The sequence below is a fragment of the Rhinatrema bivittatum genome, chromosome 3 (genome assembly GCF_901001135.1).
Source record: "Rhinatrema bivittatum chromosome 3, aRhiBiv1.1, whole genome shotgun sequence".
NCBI lineage: Eukaryota > Metazoa > Chordata > Amphibia > Gymnophiona > Rhinatrematidae > Rhinatrema > Rhinatrema bivittatum.
Genome location: NC_042617.1, coordinates 237,819,835 through 237,839,519, shown reverse-complemented (window position 1 = coordinate 237,839,519; position 19,685 = coordinate 237,819,835). Strand labels below are relative to the sequence as shown.

The 19,685-nt window shown below is 44.6% G+C and overlaps 1 protein-coding gene across 2 annotated transcripts in view; it reads right to left on the bottom strand.

Moving 5' to 3' along the window:
• MAL (mal, T cell differentiation protein) overlaps positions 1–19,685 on the bottom strand; it is a 187,749-nt gene that overhangs the window by 78,907 nt on the left and 89,157 nt on the right. For both annotated transcript variants that reach the window (XM_029594336.1, XM_029594335.1), the window contains exon 2: positions 4,135–4,317. In XM_029594336.1, coding sequence (XP_029450196.1) covers positions 4,135–4,317 — 183 coding nt within the window. The remainder of the gene's footprint in view (positions 1–4,134; positions 4,318–19,685) is intronic.

Genomic DNA, 19,685 nt, shown 5'->3' with positions numbered 1-19,685 from the left:
TTTCCAGGCCTTAGGACTTGGGACATTTTTCTTGGGATCCAAGGAAGATGCTGAGAGTTATGTTAATATATGTTACAGTTAGGGGCCACATTAAATGAGTGTCTGATGCCATTTATGAGCCAAGTACCAGTCTTTTGTGGGTTTACAAAAATAAAAATAAATTGAACATATGGTGTAGTATGGACCTGGTGCAGAAGTAGGCACAATATGTCTCAAGCTGAATAGGGAAAGCACCACAACATACTTCTTTCCTCTCTGTGACTCCCTCGACTGCACCCCTACTCTGTCCATGAACTGATAGATACCTTTTGTTTCTGGAATTTCTAGCCAGCAAGAGATTAATATTACAATTCACTGATTAAATCAGTTCATAGGCTTTTACAGCATTGGAGGTAGCAGCAGCATTCACAGCAACAAAACTCTCTTTTCCAAGACGATTTCACTAGTATATCGTAGCACAAAAATTAAGCTTCCATTCTTCTTCACAGTCACCAAGAGTCTACCCCATTTGCAATCAGCTCTCAATTCATTCAATGGTAACTTTCTGTATACTAACCCCTCAGTGCCCTTAACAGGATGTATACCAGGCAGCTGGCCCAACAGTCTTCCATCAGCATCTCATATATATTCAGCCCAACCAGGGTCACTGTCTCCATCAGGAACTGTTGTATGGTGATCCAATCCAGTAAAGTGTACGATCCACAAAATTTAGGGAGCACATAGCCAGTACTAAAGACTCTAGCAAATATGCTCTCCATTTTCACTCATCTTTTCTACTTGGTCAACCTAACATTAGCTCATGGATTACTTAGTGTTCTAAACAAGGCCTTCATTGAGTCACTGCGATCACTTTCATTCAAGAAACCTATAAAATATTAGGGATGTGAATCGTTTTTTAACGATTTAAAATATCGTCCGATATATTTTAAATCATCAAAAATCGTTAGAGCCGCGATACAATAACAATTCCCCCGATTTATCGTCAAAAATCGTAAATCGGGGGAAGGGGGAGGGGAAAGGGGAGGGCGGGAAAACCGGCACACTAAAAAAACCCCTAAAACCCACCCCGACCCTTTAAAATAAATCCCCCACCCTCCCGAACCCCCCCCCCCAAATGCCTTAAATTACCTGGGGTCCAGAGGAAGGGTCCCACTGTGATCTTCCACTCTCGGACCTCCGGTGCTTGTAGAAATGGCGCCGGAGCTACCTTTGGTTTTTCCGTACGGAAAAACGATTCGCGGCAGGAGATCACTCCCGGACCCCCGCTGGACCCCCAGGGACTTTTGGCCAGCTTGGGGGGGCCTCCTGACCCCCACAAGACTTGCCAAAAGTCCAGCGGGGGTCCGGAATGACCTCCTGCAGTCGAATCGTGTTGTCTACGGCCGGCACCATTTTGCCAAAAGTCCCTGGGGGTCCAGCGGGGGTCCGGGAGCGATCTCCTGCCGCGAATCGTTTTTCCGTATGGAAAATGGCGCCGGCAGGAGATCGACTGCAGGAGGTCGTTACGGATCCCCGATGGACTTTTGGCAAGTCTTGTGGGGGTCAGGAGGCCCCCCCAACTGGCCAAAAGTCCCTGGGGGTCCAGCGGGGGTCCGGGAACGACTTCCTGCATGCGAATCGTTTTTCCGTACGGAAAATGGCGCCGGCCATATCCCCCAAGCTGGCCAAAAGTCCAGTGGGGGTCCAGAACGACCTCCTGCAGTCGAATCGTTTTGTCTATGGCCGGCGCCATTTTGCGCCGCCATTTTGCGCAAAATGGCGCCGGCCGTAGACAACACGATTCGACTGCAGGAGGTCGTTCCGGACCCCCGCTGAACTTTTGGCAAGTCTTGTGGGGGTCAGGAGGCCCCCCCAAGCTGGCCAAAAGTACCTGGGGGTCCAGCTTGGGTCCGGGAGAGATCTCCTGCCGCGAATCGTTTTTCCGTACGGAAAAACCAAAGGTAGCGCCGGCACCATTTCTACAAGAACTGGAAGTCCGAGAGTGGAAGATCATAGAGGGACCCTTCCTCTGGACCCCAGGTAATTTAAGGCATTTTGGGGGGGTTCGGGAGGGTGGGGGATTTATTTTAAAGGGTCGGGGTGGGTTTTAGGGTTTTTTTACTGTGCCGGTTTTCCCGCCCTCCCCCCCACTGGACCCCAGGTAATTTAAGGCATTTGGGGGGGGTTCGGGAGGGTGGGGGATTTATTTTAAAGGGTCGGGGTGGGTTTTAGGGATGTTTTAGTGTGCCTGTTTTCGATTTTCACGATTTTCACGATATTTTAAAAACCCAAATGGCGATGATCCGATTCCCTCCCCCTCCCAGCCGAAATCGATCGTTAAGACGATCGATCACACGATTCACATCTCTATAAAATATATCCTCTCCAAATGACTTATCTACTACTGTGCCTCCAGATAACTTCCTTGATGCTCAAAACATCACTGCATCTCTTGCCATTTCCACAGTCTCTTCCCCATCCTCAATAATTAGGCAATGCCCCAGACTTAGGCCTCATTGTGGCCCCTTCCTCAACACTCGCTGCCACACCTTCAGCCCTTACCCCATCTCGGCTCATAATATAAGAGATTAGGGAGAGCTGAAGAGAACTGGTTTCCAGAAGGGGAAAAGATCAGCAAGAAGCCAACATGCCAGAGACTTGTGAACATTGTGTCCAAACAGGAGACAGGTTGATTGCCAGGAGCAAGCGTGAAGCCTCCCATGCAGGAGGAAACTCAGATATGTACTATCCATTTCAGAAACATTGTAAAAAGGAAAGAGTATAATTTTTCATAGATGCTCAGAGAGAGAAAAACCCGAATTGTTTATATTCCACTGAAACCCCCCCCAACAAACTGAAGGTTTGCCTTTTTTTCTAAAGCCAAACAAGTGAGACCATTTAAATCTGCCTTTCATCAGCCTACTGCAAATCCTTGGATTATACCAGCAAGTTGAAGTGTATTGAAACCATGGGCCCCACCGTGATTATGCATCACCAGCGATTAAAGACAACAGCGGAAAATTTGATTCTTGGGTACCGAGCTTTTACATTAGCAAGTTAGAATCTGTTCCCTGCTTCCATAAAGCATTGTGCCAAGTGACTGCTAAAAATGGCAAAGAGTAACCTCACTAGGATTCTCTTTTTTGCTTTGATGTCTGTGTTGCTGTGTTATAAAAAGAGGAGAAGAAACGTTTATATTTTTTCAGTCAGATCAGTTGCGCCAGTTTGTGGAGGCCCGGTCACCAGTTACCTCATCCCCCTTGCTTCAAAATGAGTAAGGCTTAAATAAATATTTAATATACCAGTTGTAATGCTATGTTAATGCCCTGACTTAGTCATGTTTCTCTTGAATTTTTCTCCTTATTTTGATATTTCTGTCCTCCTAGTCCTTATTTTCTATAAATGTTCAGATTACAAATATACAAATGTAAAATTTCAAAATTGAAATATTATATAATAATTTCTGTATTGACAACATTTGAGTTTTTGTAATTAACTTGAATCAAACTTTGAAATTATTTTTGATATTTGTAAATCAAAATTATAAATAAAGAATTAGCCATTTTTTTTTTGTTTTTTGTTTTTAACTGCAGGGCAGGCAGAATATATAATATTTGCTGTTTCATCTGTTATAAGATTATTAATACCATTGTTCCTCCTGTCTTAATCCCCTTTTCATTTGTCTGGTTATAAGTAAAGTGTTGAAATGCTGTGCTTTGTGTACTGATTGCCTGTGATAAACTAGGCTAAGGAATAAGGGGAGGGAAACAAAAGTAAATAGAAAAGGTGGATCAGAGTGGTATATAGGGCCTTCCTCTTCCAAGTGTTATTCTGTAACCCATAACCTCCCACCCAGTCTCTCTTACTCACAGGGCAGGTGGGGGTTGGTCTTCTATGCAGGTTACTCCCTCCCTTGGCAGCGTGTTCCCTGTATTACCAGAAGGGAGTGCTACAGAAGGGAAAGAGGAGCTGGATAAACCAGCTTTGACACTTTCTGACCCTGATTATGAGATTAAAACTGAAATCATTTAGTATTATGCAGAAAGTGAATTTCTTAGAGCCTCTAAATGTAAACTATACAATGAACAATAAAAATTATCATCCTGGAAAGTTGTCAACATGTTTGAGGCAATAAGCTTTAGAAAACAAACTTACCAATGTGATCCAGGAAGATTTTCCACCATGAGCTCCAATAAAATATAGGACCAGAAGGACAGTTGTGATCACAAAGCAAAACACGGAGACAAACATAACCCAACCTTGAAGAGTTGAGGCACCCAGATTTGAATTGTCTATTCTTGTTGAGGCTACTAGAATCCAAACTAGACCACCAAAAATCTATGGACAAAGATAAAATAGAAATAGAAATGCAATTATTTAAACCAGTATAATTATTTATTTAATGAACATTTATAATAATGATCCAAGATAAAAATTCTCTCAACAAATTAAATGACAAAAACAATGACAAATAAAACAAACAATGACAAATAAAACAAACATGAAAAAGGTTAATTAAAAGACCCAAAGGATCAACTGATACATAATCAGCTCATAAACCAACTATCCATGATCTTTCTAATTAGTCTATAGATTTCTTCAAGTGTATTAAAATGTACTGGACAAACCCACAAAAAAAAATAAAAAAATCTCCAACTTTTTCTGAAAAGATAAATAATAGTTTTCTTCTCCGAGTTCCTGAAAGAAAGTATGCCATCATTGTGAGCCAGATAGAGAGAAAGGCCTGGATTGTCCGGTGGGTGGATTTATGAAATAGCAAAATAAAAAGAGATGTGTTGCACCAAAATTTTCAATTTGTTTCTTCTTTTTATTTTGTAGGGGTTTTCACCCCATGTTTCCATTTTTTTTTACATTCATTCTCACAACAGAAAAAAACCATACTGGGGGCCAGTCATTGTGGAGAGAAGGGGTTGCCACTAATCTGCCCGATTGAAGTGAGTGGAGACCGATTGAGATCTGGGCTGCACTTGCAGAGCACTCCCCGAGTGACATCATCAATCGAGGCCCGCGAGCATAAAAGCCTGTGGTGCTGAGGAGTGAGTGGGGCCAGTCGTTGTGGAGAGAAGGGGTTGCCACTAACCTGCCCGATTGAAGTGAGTGGAGACCAATTGAGATCTGGGCTGCACCTGCAGAGCTCCCCCCGAGTGACATCATCAATCGAGGCCCGCGAACATAAAAGCCCGCAGTGCTGAGGAGTGAGTGGGGCCAGTCATTGTGGAGAGAAGGGGTTGCCACTAACCTGCCCGATTGAAGTGAGTGGAGAACGACTGAGATCTGGGCTGCACCTGCAGAGCTCCCCCCCCGAGTGACATCATCAATCGAGGCCCGCGAGCATAAAAGCCCGCGGTGCTGCGGTGCGTCACTGCTGCCGGCACAACGCCTAAGCCGCACACGCCGAAGGGGCGTGCGCAGCTTACATTGGCTTTGATCACCTTTTATTGCCTATAGTTTTTGGATTTATTGGAGATCTATGGGGCGAAAAAGGAAGGCTAAGCTTGGACTTCTTCTCCGGCACCGCAGATAACTGGCCCTATGGATGTGCATCTAAGCAGGAGGAATTTGCCACAGAAGGACATGGATAGAGATATCTCTGATGTCTCTTTAAGTCCTGGCATGGGACTGACACCTCTGCAGCCCCCAGGAAGAAGATCAGGAGGAGTATCCGACGTCGAAGAAGATGCAAATGTAAGTGGCTTTGAACTTTTATCTCAGTCACTGAAAAATGCGATCCTTCCCTGCTCAGGGCTAGAACAGCATGAAGCAGGTCAAGGAACTTTGACAAAAATAGACAGCATACGGCCTAACATCGTCGATGAGTCTAAAATTACCATGGGGGATCTATGGAGGATGCTGACAAAGGTGGACTCTAATGTTTCTTTGATGAATTCCTCCCTTCAGCCATTGTGAATGAAAACAAAGTTGCTATTCAAGATCAAGGGAAGAAATTAAAAGATGTGGAGTTATCAGTGGAAAATGTGTCTTTAGAGTTACAAAATGTAAAAATGATGGAAAATCTTCACATATCTGATAATACATTATTACATAATGAGTTGGAAAATATAGAGAACATTATCAGAATTAAGAATTTGCGTTTTGTGAACTTTCCCATTACTAGATTGTTAGCAACTTACGAGATGCTCCAGAAATATTTAAGGGAAAATCTGGCATATGAAGAGATACCTTTAATTTCTAAAATATATTATTTCCCTGTCCCAATTAGTAATACACTTGGGAGGGAGGAGGAGAATATCCCAGGTGTTTCTACGTTTTTGGAGGAATCCATCGATATAATTAATAAGAGAGCAACATTATTTGTGTCTTTTGTGTTAGAAAGGGATAAGGAAATCATACTAGAGAAATTCTTTAAGAATAAAGATATACTATTCTGTGGGCAGAAGGTTTTTATATTCCCAGATGTCTCCAAGCCTACCCAGGCAAGGAGGAAAAAATTTTTACTCTTGAAAATAAAACATTGGAATTAGGTGCAACTTTTTTTTTTTTAAATATCCCAGCAAGTGTTTTATAAATTTTTAGGGGAAAAAATATATATTTGTGGAACCTTCACACCTGGAAACTTTAAGGGATAAGAGTGAGGCCAATATGGGAACACCTATGTCTGCAGTTGTACAGTCCAATAATGTAGAAGAAGCAACCTCTCCTCTCTGATTGTTTTGTTATTAGTATTTTTTGTTTAGTCTTTTAGGCTCCCATCATTATTGTTGTCAGTGTGAAGGCTGAAGTGATATGGATAAGTAAGAATTCTTGAATTTGTTTATTTGCTTTCACACTGAATTGCCTATGTTATACACAGAAATGTGATTTGTTGTTGTAAAATTGAATAATATTTAATAAAGAGTAAATTAAAAAAAAAGAAAAAACCATACTGCAAAATCAAAAGAACAGTTTTAATAAAAAACAGGCCTCTTGTGGCCCTGAAAGCACCTCCCCACCTTGCCACAATTGAACCCCTCCCTGGGCCCAGCTGACCCCATTCCTGCCCCTACCAAGCCCAGGGTCTAGGCCTGCCCAGCTGGGCCTCCTCGATCCCTCCTGCCCCTATTAAAATCTGCTAGGGCTTTCCCTCCTGGTCTCAATTTAACCCTTTCCCATGGTCCTTAAAAAATCCTTAAGGACAGGAGTGAAAAGTAATGGTAATTTTATTTCAAATATGAAGTACAGAGAAGGCGACCAAATGATAAAGGGGTTGGAACGGCTCCCTTATGAGGAAAGGCTAAAGAGGTTAGGGTTGTTCAGCTTGTAGAAGAGACGGCTGAGGGAGGATATGATAGAGGTCTATAAAAATCATGAAAGGTCTTGAACCGGTAAATGTGAATCAGTTATTTACTCTTTTGGGTAATACAAGGACTAGGGGCATGCAATGAAGTTAGCAAGTAGCTCATTTAAAACATAATGGGAGAAACTTATTTTTCACTCATCATATAATTAAGCTTTGCAATTCATTGCCAGAGGATGTGGTTAGTGGTGTTAGTGTAGCTGGGTTTAAAAAAGGTTTGGATAAGTTCCTAGAGCAAAAATCCATAAACTGCTATTAATCAATAAGGATTAGGAGCTTGGGATCTATTCATTTACGGCCCGATTTTAAATGGCTGGCACACATAAAAAACAGGGGTTACGTGCGTGGCCGGGCCTTGAGCATAACCTTCGTTATGCGTACAAGAGCCGGGCCGCAGAAAAGGGCGGTCCAGGGGGCCAGCACAGCAGCCTTTTGCTGCTGTGCTGGGGAATCGCGCGCCGGCAGCCTGCCGGCGTGCTCAACTTATGCCAGTTCAGGTGCTGGCATAAGTTCTAAATCAAAGAAAAAGAAAGGTAGAGCCTTTTAAGGAGTCGGGGAGGACAGGGGAAGAGGGAGGGATTATGGGTAGGGGGGTAGGGAAGTTCCCTCCCAGTCTGCTCCTTAATTGGAGCAATCTGGGAGGGAACTGGGGGTGGCCGCAATGCTTTGCCTCCTGAAAAATACATTATTCAACCCCCCCTTGTGCGCGCCATCCCATATTTTATAAAATGCACGCTGGCACACGCATGTTATAATATTTTAAAAACATGTGCGCGTGCATATGTTTTTAAAATCTACCCCTTAATGTTTGGGTACTTTCCAGGTATTTGTGACCTGGCTTGGCCACTGTTGGACACAGGATGCTGTGCTTGATGGATCCTTGGTCTGACCCTGTATAGCATGTCTTATGTTTTCTAAACAAAATCAAATTGGTGCAAAATAGAAATATAAAGATCAATAAAAAATGTTAAAACAATAAAGCACACATTGAGCTGTGTTTTTAAATTTTGTGTTCTAAAATTTGCCCAACAGAACATAATTCAGTTAAAATCCCATATAAAACAACCAAGCTTTCAGTAGCTTCCTAAATTTAAGATATGATGCTGCCTGGCTCATGTTTTCTAATCTTATTTCATGAGGGGATGGAAGGGTCAGCAATTCTCAGCCCCATTTACGCCCCTTCCCGCCATCCTTGAAACTTTCTTAAGGCAAGAGCGAAGCCCACTCCTTCCTGCTCTGGCTCCAGGAACTTTAAAAATAGTGCAGAGCACCTAGAGGCTGGTGTGGCTGAACAGTACAATGGCACCAACCACAGGAGAGGCAGGCAACAAAGTGATACTACTTTGGAGCTGTCCTCCAGGCAGATAGTGCCATTTTTAAAGTTCCTGGAGAATGAGGCAGGAGACCCAAAATTTATCTGGCGAAAAGAGACAGTGCTGGAGGCATTCCAGTGGCAGAACTAAACTTTAGGTGGTGAGTGCAGATATTGAGTGCCATCTGGTTATATTTGTTGTTAATTTGTAATTTGTTATTGTTTGTAATATTTAATAATATTCTTATTATTGAATAAGAATAGACAGAGGAATTGTCTCATTAACTTTTGGAGTAGCCAGTTAAAAGTCAATTTTTAAATACTTTACCCAGCTGACTGAGAGGGAACCTGGGGAGGCCATCGGATTTTATAACATGCATGCACCGGTGTGCGCATGTTATAAAATCTGCGCGGCCATGTGTGCGCTTATTTTAAAATCGACCCCTAAGCATTGAGGGTGCCTGTGCCCCTTTGAACAGGTGTGCTGAATGAGGTGGCTTCCTTAACCATGTGGCTAGCATAGCCTTGGAAGCTGCCTCCCATTTCTGGGAATAAGGGCATAATTATCAAATTTATGAAAATCATTACTGACCTTCAAGTATCAGAAGGCACCTAATGTCCAGGAGATAAAGCCTCTGAATGCTGGGAGGGAGATAAATTAAGTGACAGGAGAACACTACTTTAGACAAGAAGGAAGATGCTGGCCACAGAGTGACAGCCTCTGCTGAGAACATGTTGGCCACAGAGTGACAGCCTCTGCTGAGAACATCAGGTACAGATCCCTGCATGACACAGGCTAGAATTGAGATGTGCCAAGCAGAACAGATTGCAACAAGAAATGCTGTCTTCAGGGAGAAATCTTTCACAGCCGAAGGTCTTAAAGGTTCAAAAAAAGGGACTCATCAAAGTCTCCAACACTAGATTAAGATCCCACTGTGGGACTATTGGTCTAAACAGGGGAAGGATTTGTTTTACCCCTCACAAGTATCTAACCACTTCCAGGTGCGTAGCTATCTGAATACTCTTGCATATACCTCTGAAACAAGAGATGGCTGCTACCTGCACATTCAGGGAGCTGAGGATCAAACCCTTATCCAAACCTCTTTGAAGAAAGAGGATTGGATCCACCTTCCAGGGAGATATCTTGAGCTCATTAACAGAAATCTTCAAACAAGTGCCAAATCTGGATATATGCTAGGGAAGTCAAGGTTCTTACCTTCAGCATAGTTGATATAACAAAAATAGAAAAGCCTCTTCTACACAGATGCTATCTCTCAAGTGCCAGGATGTGAGAATGGGGGGGCAGGTCTGCTATTATGATCAAACTTTGCTATAGTAGCCTGTATTCCAGAGGGAGAGGGAGAGTTGGGCCATCCAGGATCCTCACTAGGTTCACATATCATGGTTTTCTTTGCCACTCGGTTATAACCAGAGATGATCAGATCTGCTCTATCTATGAGCAGCCAGGGTTGAAACATCTACACCTAGGGTCTAATTAGTTTGCTTGGCCACTTGATCCCCACTCTGCCTGCCGAAGAATCTGCTGGTTTTGGCATTTGCCCCATTTGCCATCAAGTCCATGAACGGGAAACCCCACCAATCTCCTCACTAAGCACCCACTCCCCCAGGTCCAGCTTGTTCATGCTCAGGAAGTCTGCTTAGATGTTTTTGCTCCCTGAAATGTTTGCAGTTGAAAGATGTAACAGGTTCCGTACTGCCCAAATGAAGAGCAGTCTTACCTCCTTTAACAGGAAGGCACTGCATGTGGAATCGTGTTTGTTTACAAATGCCACCACCATGGTTTTGTCAGACAGTACTCATAAGAACAGAAGAAATTGCCATACTGGGTCAGACCAAGGGCCCATCAAGTCCAGCATCCTGCTTCCAACAGTGGCCAAACCAGGCTACAAGTACCTGGAAAGTACCCAAACACTAAGTATATCCTATATTACTGATGCTAGTAAAAGCAGTGGCTATTCCCTAAGTCAACTTGATTAATAGCAGTTAATGGACTTCTCCTCCAAGAACTTATGCAAACCTTTTTTAAACCCAGCTACACTAACTGCACTAACCACATCCCCTGACAACAAATTCCAGAGCTTAATTGTACGTTGAGTGAAAAAGAATTTTCTCTGATTAGTTTTAAATGTGCTACATGCTAACTTCATAGAGTACCCCCTAGTTTCAAGCATACAGACAGCCTTTGGGGCTTGGGTTCAATTAGGTACTTAACACATTTATTAAGAACTTCCTCAAGCAGTTTATTTAGAACTTCTTCAACCAAGTTTTTTGATGCCAAATCTGCTGCCAACTTGTTCAACCACAGAAGTCCCTGGGTTGCCACTCTTGAAAATACTGCCTGAGAGGACATTCGGATCAAATTATATAACGTGTCCACTAAGAATGCCACTCCCAACTCCAGACAGGCTGATTCACCATTTTCTGAAAGCTGCTGAATCCAGCATACCAATGTTTGAGCCAGAGCCACAAACATGGCTGCCTGTATGGCTATAGCATTAGAGGTATAGATCTGTTTGAGGATTAGTTCAGGTCTTCCTGTTCCGTGGACCTTAAACACTGTGCCGTTTTCCTGGTGACTGAGATACCAGGCCATCCACCCTGAGAATTTTTAATAACATGTTCTTCTCTTTCAGCTTAATGCCCAGTCACCCTCACTCTGAGAGGATTTGCATGCTGACAGAGCCATATTCTTAAATGGCCTCATGAAATGGGAAGGCCTTTGGCAGCTTGCGAACAACCAGTATATAGGGTCTCCATCTGAGGGGGTTGTCCCTATTCGTGTTTGAAATCCTGAAGGTTGCCAAAGCATCCAAATAAGGCAAGATATGGAAGAGCCTTATAACTGCGGATTTCTCTTCCTTAGAGGAGCATGCCCCTTCTTCTGAATTCCCCATTGAAGAATGGTCAGAACCTTCATCTGCCTCAGAGTCCTCTCTGTCCTCCAGAGAGGCTGAGGTAGTCTGAAAATCTGGGGCTTTTGGAATAGAACGTGGTGGCTTAGATAAAGACTCCTTGTCTGACCCCCTGGCCTCTAGGCTCCCATGGCCCAGGAGGGCCCTTCCACTGTGGTCCTTCATGGCTTTAAAGGTCTGGTACATAATCAAGACTCGAGGAAAACTCTCTGCACCCCTGCCACCTCCGTGCCCCAATCCTGACCCTCCAAAGGAAAGGGGAAGGTCTTTCCCCCATGCTGTCTCACCAGCAGGGGCCCCAGCAGGGAAGGAATAGGGATCAGGCTCTGCAGGAGTTGTTCTGGGCTGCTTCAGATGCTCTGGTTCCTGCACAGCAGGATCTCTTCCTAGGACTGCATTTTCTGGGAGAGGGGAGGCCACTGCACCTTGAGGTGAGGCCATCTCCTGGTCCCGGTCACAGGCAGGGCAGAAGGAGTCTGTGACGCTGGGAAGCTATTTGGTGCCACAGATCATGCACCTCTGCTCCCGCATTCCAATGGTGTCCATTTTTTTTTTAAGCATGCATACTAGGGCTGCAACAATGGCATGGCACACTACTCACACCTCAGGGGCCTTTTGAGAAAGATGTCTTCCCCTTATGTCATGCCCTGCAGCCTATGATCCTGATACTATACTCCTTATCAAACCGGGTCCTCTTTCTTTTCTGGGGGGGGAGGTTTTGTACAAAATATAGGGAGGAGGGAGAGAAGGGAAAGAGACCTCTAACTTCCCCTTTTTCAAGCTAGCATGCCCTCCAGGTTTTCCCAGTAGTCTACCAGGCAACCAGACCAATGAGGGGATCCACAGTCTCTGCAGAGCCTGTGGATTCATCCTGTGGTGCCTACTACCAGCGCGGAATCCACTCCTCAGAGCTATTGACTCAGAGCCAGGCAAACTCAACCAGACCAAATATGCACCTTGGCTCTGGAAGAAAATCTTCCTCTCGCTCTCTTTTTTTTGAGCCCTCTGTTGCTGACTCTGCTGGAGACAGACTACTGGCAACTATTTAGATTCACATCCCTCCTGAACCTAGCAGTAGAGGCACGAGGGAAAAAAAAGAGGTGTGGTCTCTGTCTTCGGCAGCTGTGATGACATATCCCATTGGTCCAGACCGGTGTAGCAGGAAGAAAAGGAATTCCAAGTACAAATGTAATCAGGAAAAAATCTTTCAACTTTCCTCTAAAGAAAATAAGGAAGAACAGAAGCACAGACAAATTAAAGACTAAACATTAATAAGGGAAGCCAAAAGAACTACCAAGATGAAAACTAACATTAAGTATACCAAAAGACACACACATCAAAGACCATGTGGTAAAAGAGGTGCTGAGGGAGAAAAACTGAATAAATTTTCATTTTGATCATCACCACAGAGGATGTTTGGGAAATATCCCTGTTGGAACCATTCTTTGTAGGTGAGGACGCAGAAAAACTGAAGCAAATCAATATGAAACTGGAAGAAGTACTGGAGCAAATTGACAAACTCAATAGTAACAAATCATCAGCATGAGAATGCAATTCACTGCAGAGTTCTGAAGGACCTCAAGTAGGAAATTACAGATCTGTACATGAGGACTAGCGTGTAGTCAGTGTAATTATTATTAGAATTATTAGAAAGGGAATTATTAGAAAGGGAATGGTGAATAAAACGGAAAATGTCATAAAGCCTCTGTATCGCTCCATGGTGAGACCGCACCTTGAATACTGTGTACAATTCTGGTCGACGCATCTCAAAAAAGATATAGTTGTGATGGAGAAGGTACAGAGAAGGTACATGAGAGGTCTAGAACGGGTAGATGTGAATCGGTTATTTACTCTTTCGGATAGTAGAAAGACTAGGGGACACTCCATGAAGTTAGCATGGGGCACATTTAAAACTAATCGGAGAAAGTTCTTTTTTACTCAACGCACAATTAAACTCTGGAATTTGTTGCCAGAGAATGTGGTTCGTGCAGTTAGTATAGCTGTGTTTAAAAAAGGATTGGATGAGTTCTTGGAGGAGAAGTCAATTACCTGCTATTAAGTTCACTTAGAGAATAGCCACTGCCATTAGCAATGGTTACATGGAATAGACTTAGTTTTTGGGTACTTGCCAGGTTCTTATGGCCTGGATTGGCCACTGTTGGAAACAGGATGCTGGGCTTGATGGACCCTTGGTCTGACCCAGTATGGCATTTTCTTATGTTCTTACCAAAATGAGGAAAGACTAAAGAGGTTAGGACTGTTCAACTTGGAGAACAGACGGCTGAGGGGGGGGGGGGGGGTATGTTAGAGGTCTTTAAAATCATGAGAGGACTAGAACGGGTAAATGTGAATCAGTTATTTACTCTTTCAGATATTAGAAAGACTAGGGGGCACTCCATGAAGTTAGCATGTGGCACATTTAAAACTAATCGGAGAAAGTTCTTTTCCTCTCAACGTACAATTAAGCTCTGGAATTTATTGCCAGGGGATGTAGTTAGTGCAGTTAGTATAGCTGGGTTTAAAAAAGGATTGGATAAGTTCTTGGAGGAAGTCCATTACGTGCTATTAATTAAGTTGACTTAGAAAATAGCCACTGCTATTACTAGCAACAGTAACATGGAATAGACTTCATTTTTGGGTACTTGCCAGGTTCTTGTGGCCTGATTTGGCCTATGTTGGAAACAGGATGCTGGGCTTGATGGACCCTTGATCTGACCCAGTATGGCATGTTCTTAACACCAATTTTTTAAAAGGTTCCAGGGGCAATCCTGGAAGCTACAGATCAGTGGATTAAAAATTGGTCTAGACACAACAGTGGAAATGATTGTCAAGGATATATGGATAAACATAGCTTAATGGGCAAATAGCCAGCATGAATTTAGCAAAGGGACGTTGTACCTTACTAATCTGTTAGAATTCTGCAAGGATATACTGTAAATAAGCATGTAGATAAGGATGAACCAGTTGAAATACTGTATTTAAATTTTAAGAATACATTTGATACAAGTCCTTTATGAGAGGCTCCTGAGTAAATTAAAAACCATCAGACAGGAGGTATCATACTACTGTGAATGGGAAACAAAGAGTAGGACTAAATGGTCAGTTTTCCCAGTGGAGATGTAAATAATGGAGTGCCTACAGGGCTGGCACTAGGAAAATGGCATCTTGTGAACCTTTTTTTATGGCACTTCCCAACTGATCCCCACCCATGACATATTATTCTACTGGAGAACCTGGCGAGTGCTTCTTTCACCCCCTCCAGGTACTCTTTCTTCCCTCCCTCCCTCCAGGCACTCTCGCCTGCTTCCCACACCTCTATTCCCTCTCCCAAGTACTTTTTCCCTTGCTCCATCTTTCCTCCCTACATGCTGACTTCCCCCTCCCCCTCCCAGCATCTTGTGGGCACCTCCTTAGTTGTTTGCTGTATACCAATACTAGTGTGATGGCTTAGTTCCTCCTCTTTGGTTCTGGAACTAATTAAGTATGCATTCCTTCCTACTTGGGCATTCCATGCAATTTTTTTGTACATATTTTGCTTTTATATTGTAATCTTTCCATCTTAGAAAGACAGGTTTTGCTATGTAAAAGAAACACATCCACCGGACAAAGTTTTCTGTAATTGAAAATATTTCAGCTATTTGAATAACTGAAGTCAGTCTAGCAAACAAGCTCTTAAGGTGCTTAGCTAGACTGAAAGTTACCCTTTGAATGCTCTAAGTCATTTCCACAGGTAAAAGCAGTTTTACTCGTAGAAATGGGCTTTTTGAAAACTGCCCATCCTCTATGCTGGTAAAATCATGAAATACTGTTCAACAATACATGTAATTTTGTCCACGTTGATTGTTTGGAGGCATTCCTGCAAGTTGGGTTAGGTTGGGGGAGGCAACTACACATGTTCTTGGCCAGAAAAAATACCCAAAAGGTATTTTTGCCTGGGGAAAACCTGGATGTAAAAAACTACCAGTGAAGTTTGCACCAATACAGGCAATTTGATTTCTGCCCCTAAATCCAGAGGAGATGCACAAATGGTGCAAAGTCTGTATTATAGCTCCAAGACATGCGACTGAAAGACGTAAATATTAGAGATGTGAATCGTGTGATCGATCGTCTTAATGATCGATTTCAGCTGGGAGGGGGAGGGAATCGGATCGTCGCCGTTTGGGTTTTTTAAATATCGTGAAAATCGTGAAAATCGTGAAAATCGTGTAAATCGAAAACCGACACAGTAAAACATCCCTAAAACCCACCCCGACCCTTTAAAATAAATCCCCCACCCTCCCGAACCCCCCCCAAAATGCCTTAAATTACCTGGGGTCCAGTGGGGGGGAGGGCGGGAAAACCGGCACACTAAAACAACCCTAAAACCCCACCCCGACCCTTTAAAATAAATCCCCCACCCTCCCGAACCCCCCCAAAATGCCTTAAATTACCTGTTGTCCAGAGGAAGGGTCCCGGTGTGATCTTTTACTCTCGGACCTCCATTGCTTGTAGAAATGGCGCCGGCGCTACCTTTGCCTTGTCATACGACAGGTCAAAGGTAGCGCCGGCGCCATTTTGTTTTTGTCCCCCGAGGTCAGGAGCGTAGGAGATCGCTCCAGGACTCCCGCTGGACCCCCAGGGACTTTTGGCCAGCTTGGGGGGGCCTCCTGACCCCCACAAGACTTGCCAAAAGTCCAGCGGGGGTCCGGGAACGACTTCCTGCATGCGAATCGTTTTTCCGTACGGAAAAACGATTCGCGGCAGATCGCTCCCGGACCCCCGCTGGACCCCCAGGGACTTTTGGCCAGCTTGGGGGGGCCTCCTGACCCCCACAAGACTTGCCAAAAGTCTAGCAGGGGTCCAGAACGACCTCCTGCAGTCGAATCGTGTTGTCTACGGCCGGCGCCATTTTGCGCCGCCATTTTGCGCAAAATGGCGCCGGCCGTAGACAACACGATTCGACTGCAGGAGGTCGTTCCGGACCCCCGATGGACTTTTGGCAAGTCTTGTGGGGGTCAGGAGGCCCCCCCAAGCTGGCCAAAAGTCCCTGGGGGTCCAGCGGGGGTCCGGGAACGACTTCCTGCATTTGAATCGTTTTTCCGTACGGAAAATGGCGCCGGCCATACAGCATATGGCCGGCGCCATTTTCCCCTATGAGGAAAGACTAAAGAGGTTAGGACTTTTCAGCTTGGAGAAGAGACGACTGAGGGGGGATATGATAGAGGTGTTTAAAATCATGAGAGGTCTAGAACGGGTAGATGTGAATCGGTTATTTACTCTTTCGGATAGTAGAAAGACTAGGGGGCACTCCATGAAGTTAGCATGGAGCACATTTAAAACTAATCGGAGAAAGTTCTTTTTTACTCAACGCACAATTAAACTCTGGAATTTGTTGCCAGAGAATGTGGTTAGTGCAGTTAGTATAGCTGTGTTTAAAAAAGGATTGGATAAGTTCTTGAAGGAGAAGTCCATTACCTGCTATTAAGTTCACTTAGAGAATAGCCACTGCCATTAGCAATGGTTACATGGAATAGCCAGTTTTTGGGTACTTGCCAGGTTCTTATGGCCTGGATTGGCCACTGTTGGAAACAGGATGCTGGGCTTGATGGACCCTTGGTCTGACCCAGTATGGCATTTTCTTATGTTCTTATGAGATCGCTCCCGGACCTCCGCTGGACCCCCAGGGACTTTTGGCCAGCTTGGGGGGGCTTCCTGACCCCCACAAGACTTGCCAAAAGTCCATCGGGGGTCCGGAACGACCTCCTGCAGTCGAATCGTGTTGTCTACGGCCGGCGCCATTTTGCGCAAAATGGCGGCGCAAAATGGCGCCGGCCGTAGACAACACGATTCGACTGCAGGAGGTCGTTCTGGACCCCTGCTAGACTTTTGGCAAGTCTTGTGGGGGTCAGGAGGCCCCCCCAAGCTGGCCAAAAGTCCCTGGGGGTCCAGCGGGGGTCTGGGAGCGATCTCCTATGCTCCTGACCTCGGGGGACAAAAAACAAAATGGCGCCGGCGCTACCTTTGACCTGTCATATGACAAGGCAAAGGTAGCGCTGGCGCCATTTCTGCAAGCACTGGAGGTCCGAGAGTAAAAGATCACACCGGGACCCTTCCTCTGGACCCCAGGTAATTTAAGGCATTTTGGGGGGGTTCGGGAGGGTGGGGGATTTCTTTTAAAGTGTCGGGGTGGGTTTTAGGATTGTTTTAGTGTGCCAGTTTTCCCGCCCTCCCCCTTCCCCTCCCCCTTCCCCTGATTTACAATTTTTTGACGATAAATTGGGGGAATTGTTATTGTATCGCGGCTCTAATGATTTTTGACGATTTAAAATATATCGGACGATATTTTAAATCGTCAAAAATGATTCACATCCCTAGTAAATATACAATATATACCCTGGAGGAGAAGATGGAGAAAACAGATATGATAAAAACATCCAAACATGAGTAGGGCCCTTAAGTTTTCAGTTTTTATTTTATTTTCCCTGGGAATTAATAAATAATAATTATAACAAAAATGGGAGAAAATCAGTGGAAAAACTGTCTAGAAAGGTTGGGGCCAATCAGTGGTGAGGATGATAAACTCATGTCACCTGCCACTCACCTGCCCACTCTATTCTGGCGCAGCTGCAGGAGAGACAGAGACACGTGTTCATGCAAAGAGCGTTGGGTCCTTCTGCCATTGGTCATCTTTAGTTGAAGTGTGAATGTCCTGCATCCCTTCTAGCCTGTTCCTTTCCTTTCCCACTGTCTCAAGTTGGCCCTTGATTGTGTGCAAGGCAGCTGCTGCCTCTGTGCTTCCTACGTGTCCTCGCAGGGCTGGCTCTCCTCTTCAACTCCTACTCCTCCAGCACAGTGACTCCTGTGGCCATGGTGCAGGCTTGCCACTGATGCGTGCCTATGATTTTCTTAGTTTGGCACGGGCAGAGAATATTATGCAGCACAATTCTCTTGAAATTAAAGGTAAATAGATTTGCTGTACCTCACGCACTGCTCATTCACACCATCTGCTGCTTTCTTCCTCTGAGTTCATGGCTTGTCTAGGAATCTCAGTGAGTTTCAAATCAGCAGCCCTATAAAATTAAAGTTGTCCTGCTGCTGTACTTGTACAATTTGCATCCCGTTTCAAAAAATTAAGGTACCTCAAGTTGCTGGCCGCTAGGGATGTGAATCGTTTTCCATATCGTCTTAACGATAGAAATCGTATGGCAGGGCAAGAAAATCGTGTTAGGCACGATTTCTTAGTTAAAAAATCGTTAAAAATCGTTTTTTCCGATTAGTGCGCACTAACTCGAGTTAGTGCGCACTAACTGAAAATGATACAATTTGACACTTTTCAGGTCAGTTAAGGTCAGTTTAGGAATGAATATGTATTCCTATTGGCTGCCCTCTTATTTATTCATGTTATCAAGGTTCCCACTGACAGTATATGGGGGATGGGAAATGGAAACAGTTGGTAGCTTGACAAAACAAGTAATGTGATCAGTCAATGTGACTAGAACTTGTGCCCTAACCCTGATACCAGGGGTATTGTGATCTTCCTGCACACAGTGCCCTATCCCTATTAATACCAGGAGTGTTGTGATCTTCCTGCACACAGTGCCCTAACCCTGGCACCAGGGGTGTTGTGATCTTCCTGCACACAGTGCCCTATCCCTATTAATACCAGGAGTGTTGTGATCTTCCTGCACACAGTGCCCTATCCCTGATACCGGGGGTGTTGTGATCTTCCTGCACACAGTGCCCTATTCCTGATACCGGGGGTGTTGTGATCTTCCTGCACACAGTGCCCTATTCCTGATACCGGGGGTGTTGTGATCTTCTTGCACACATCCCGGTATCAGGGATAGGGCACTGCATGCAGGAAGATCACAACACCCCTGGTATTAGGGATAGGGCACTGCGTGCAGGAAGATCACAACACTCCTGGTATTAATAGGGATAGGGCACTGCGTGCAGGAAGATCACAACACTCCTGGTATTAATAGGGATAGGGCACTGTGTGCAGGAAGATCACAATACCCCAGAGGAGTGAGGGTCAGGCAGCTCCCCCCTGTCTGTGAAGCCAGCCTCTCACTGGTAATGCAGGGAGGGAGCTGTCTCAGACTTCACCATCCTCCCCCCCCCCCCCCTCACCCACACACCATTCACTGGCTGGGACATGGGGGAA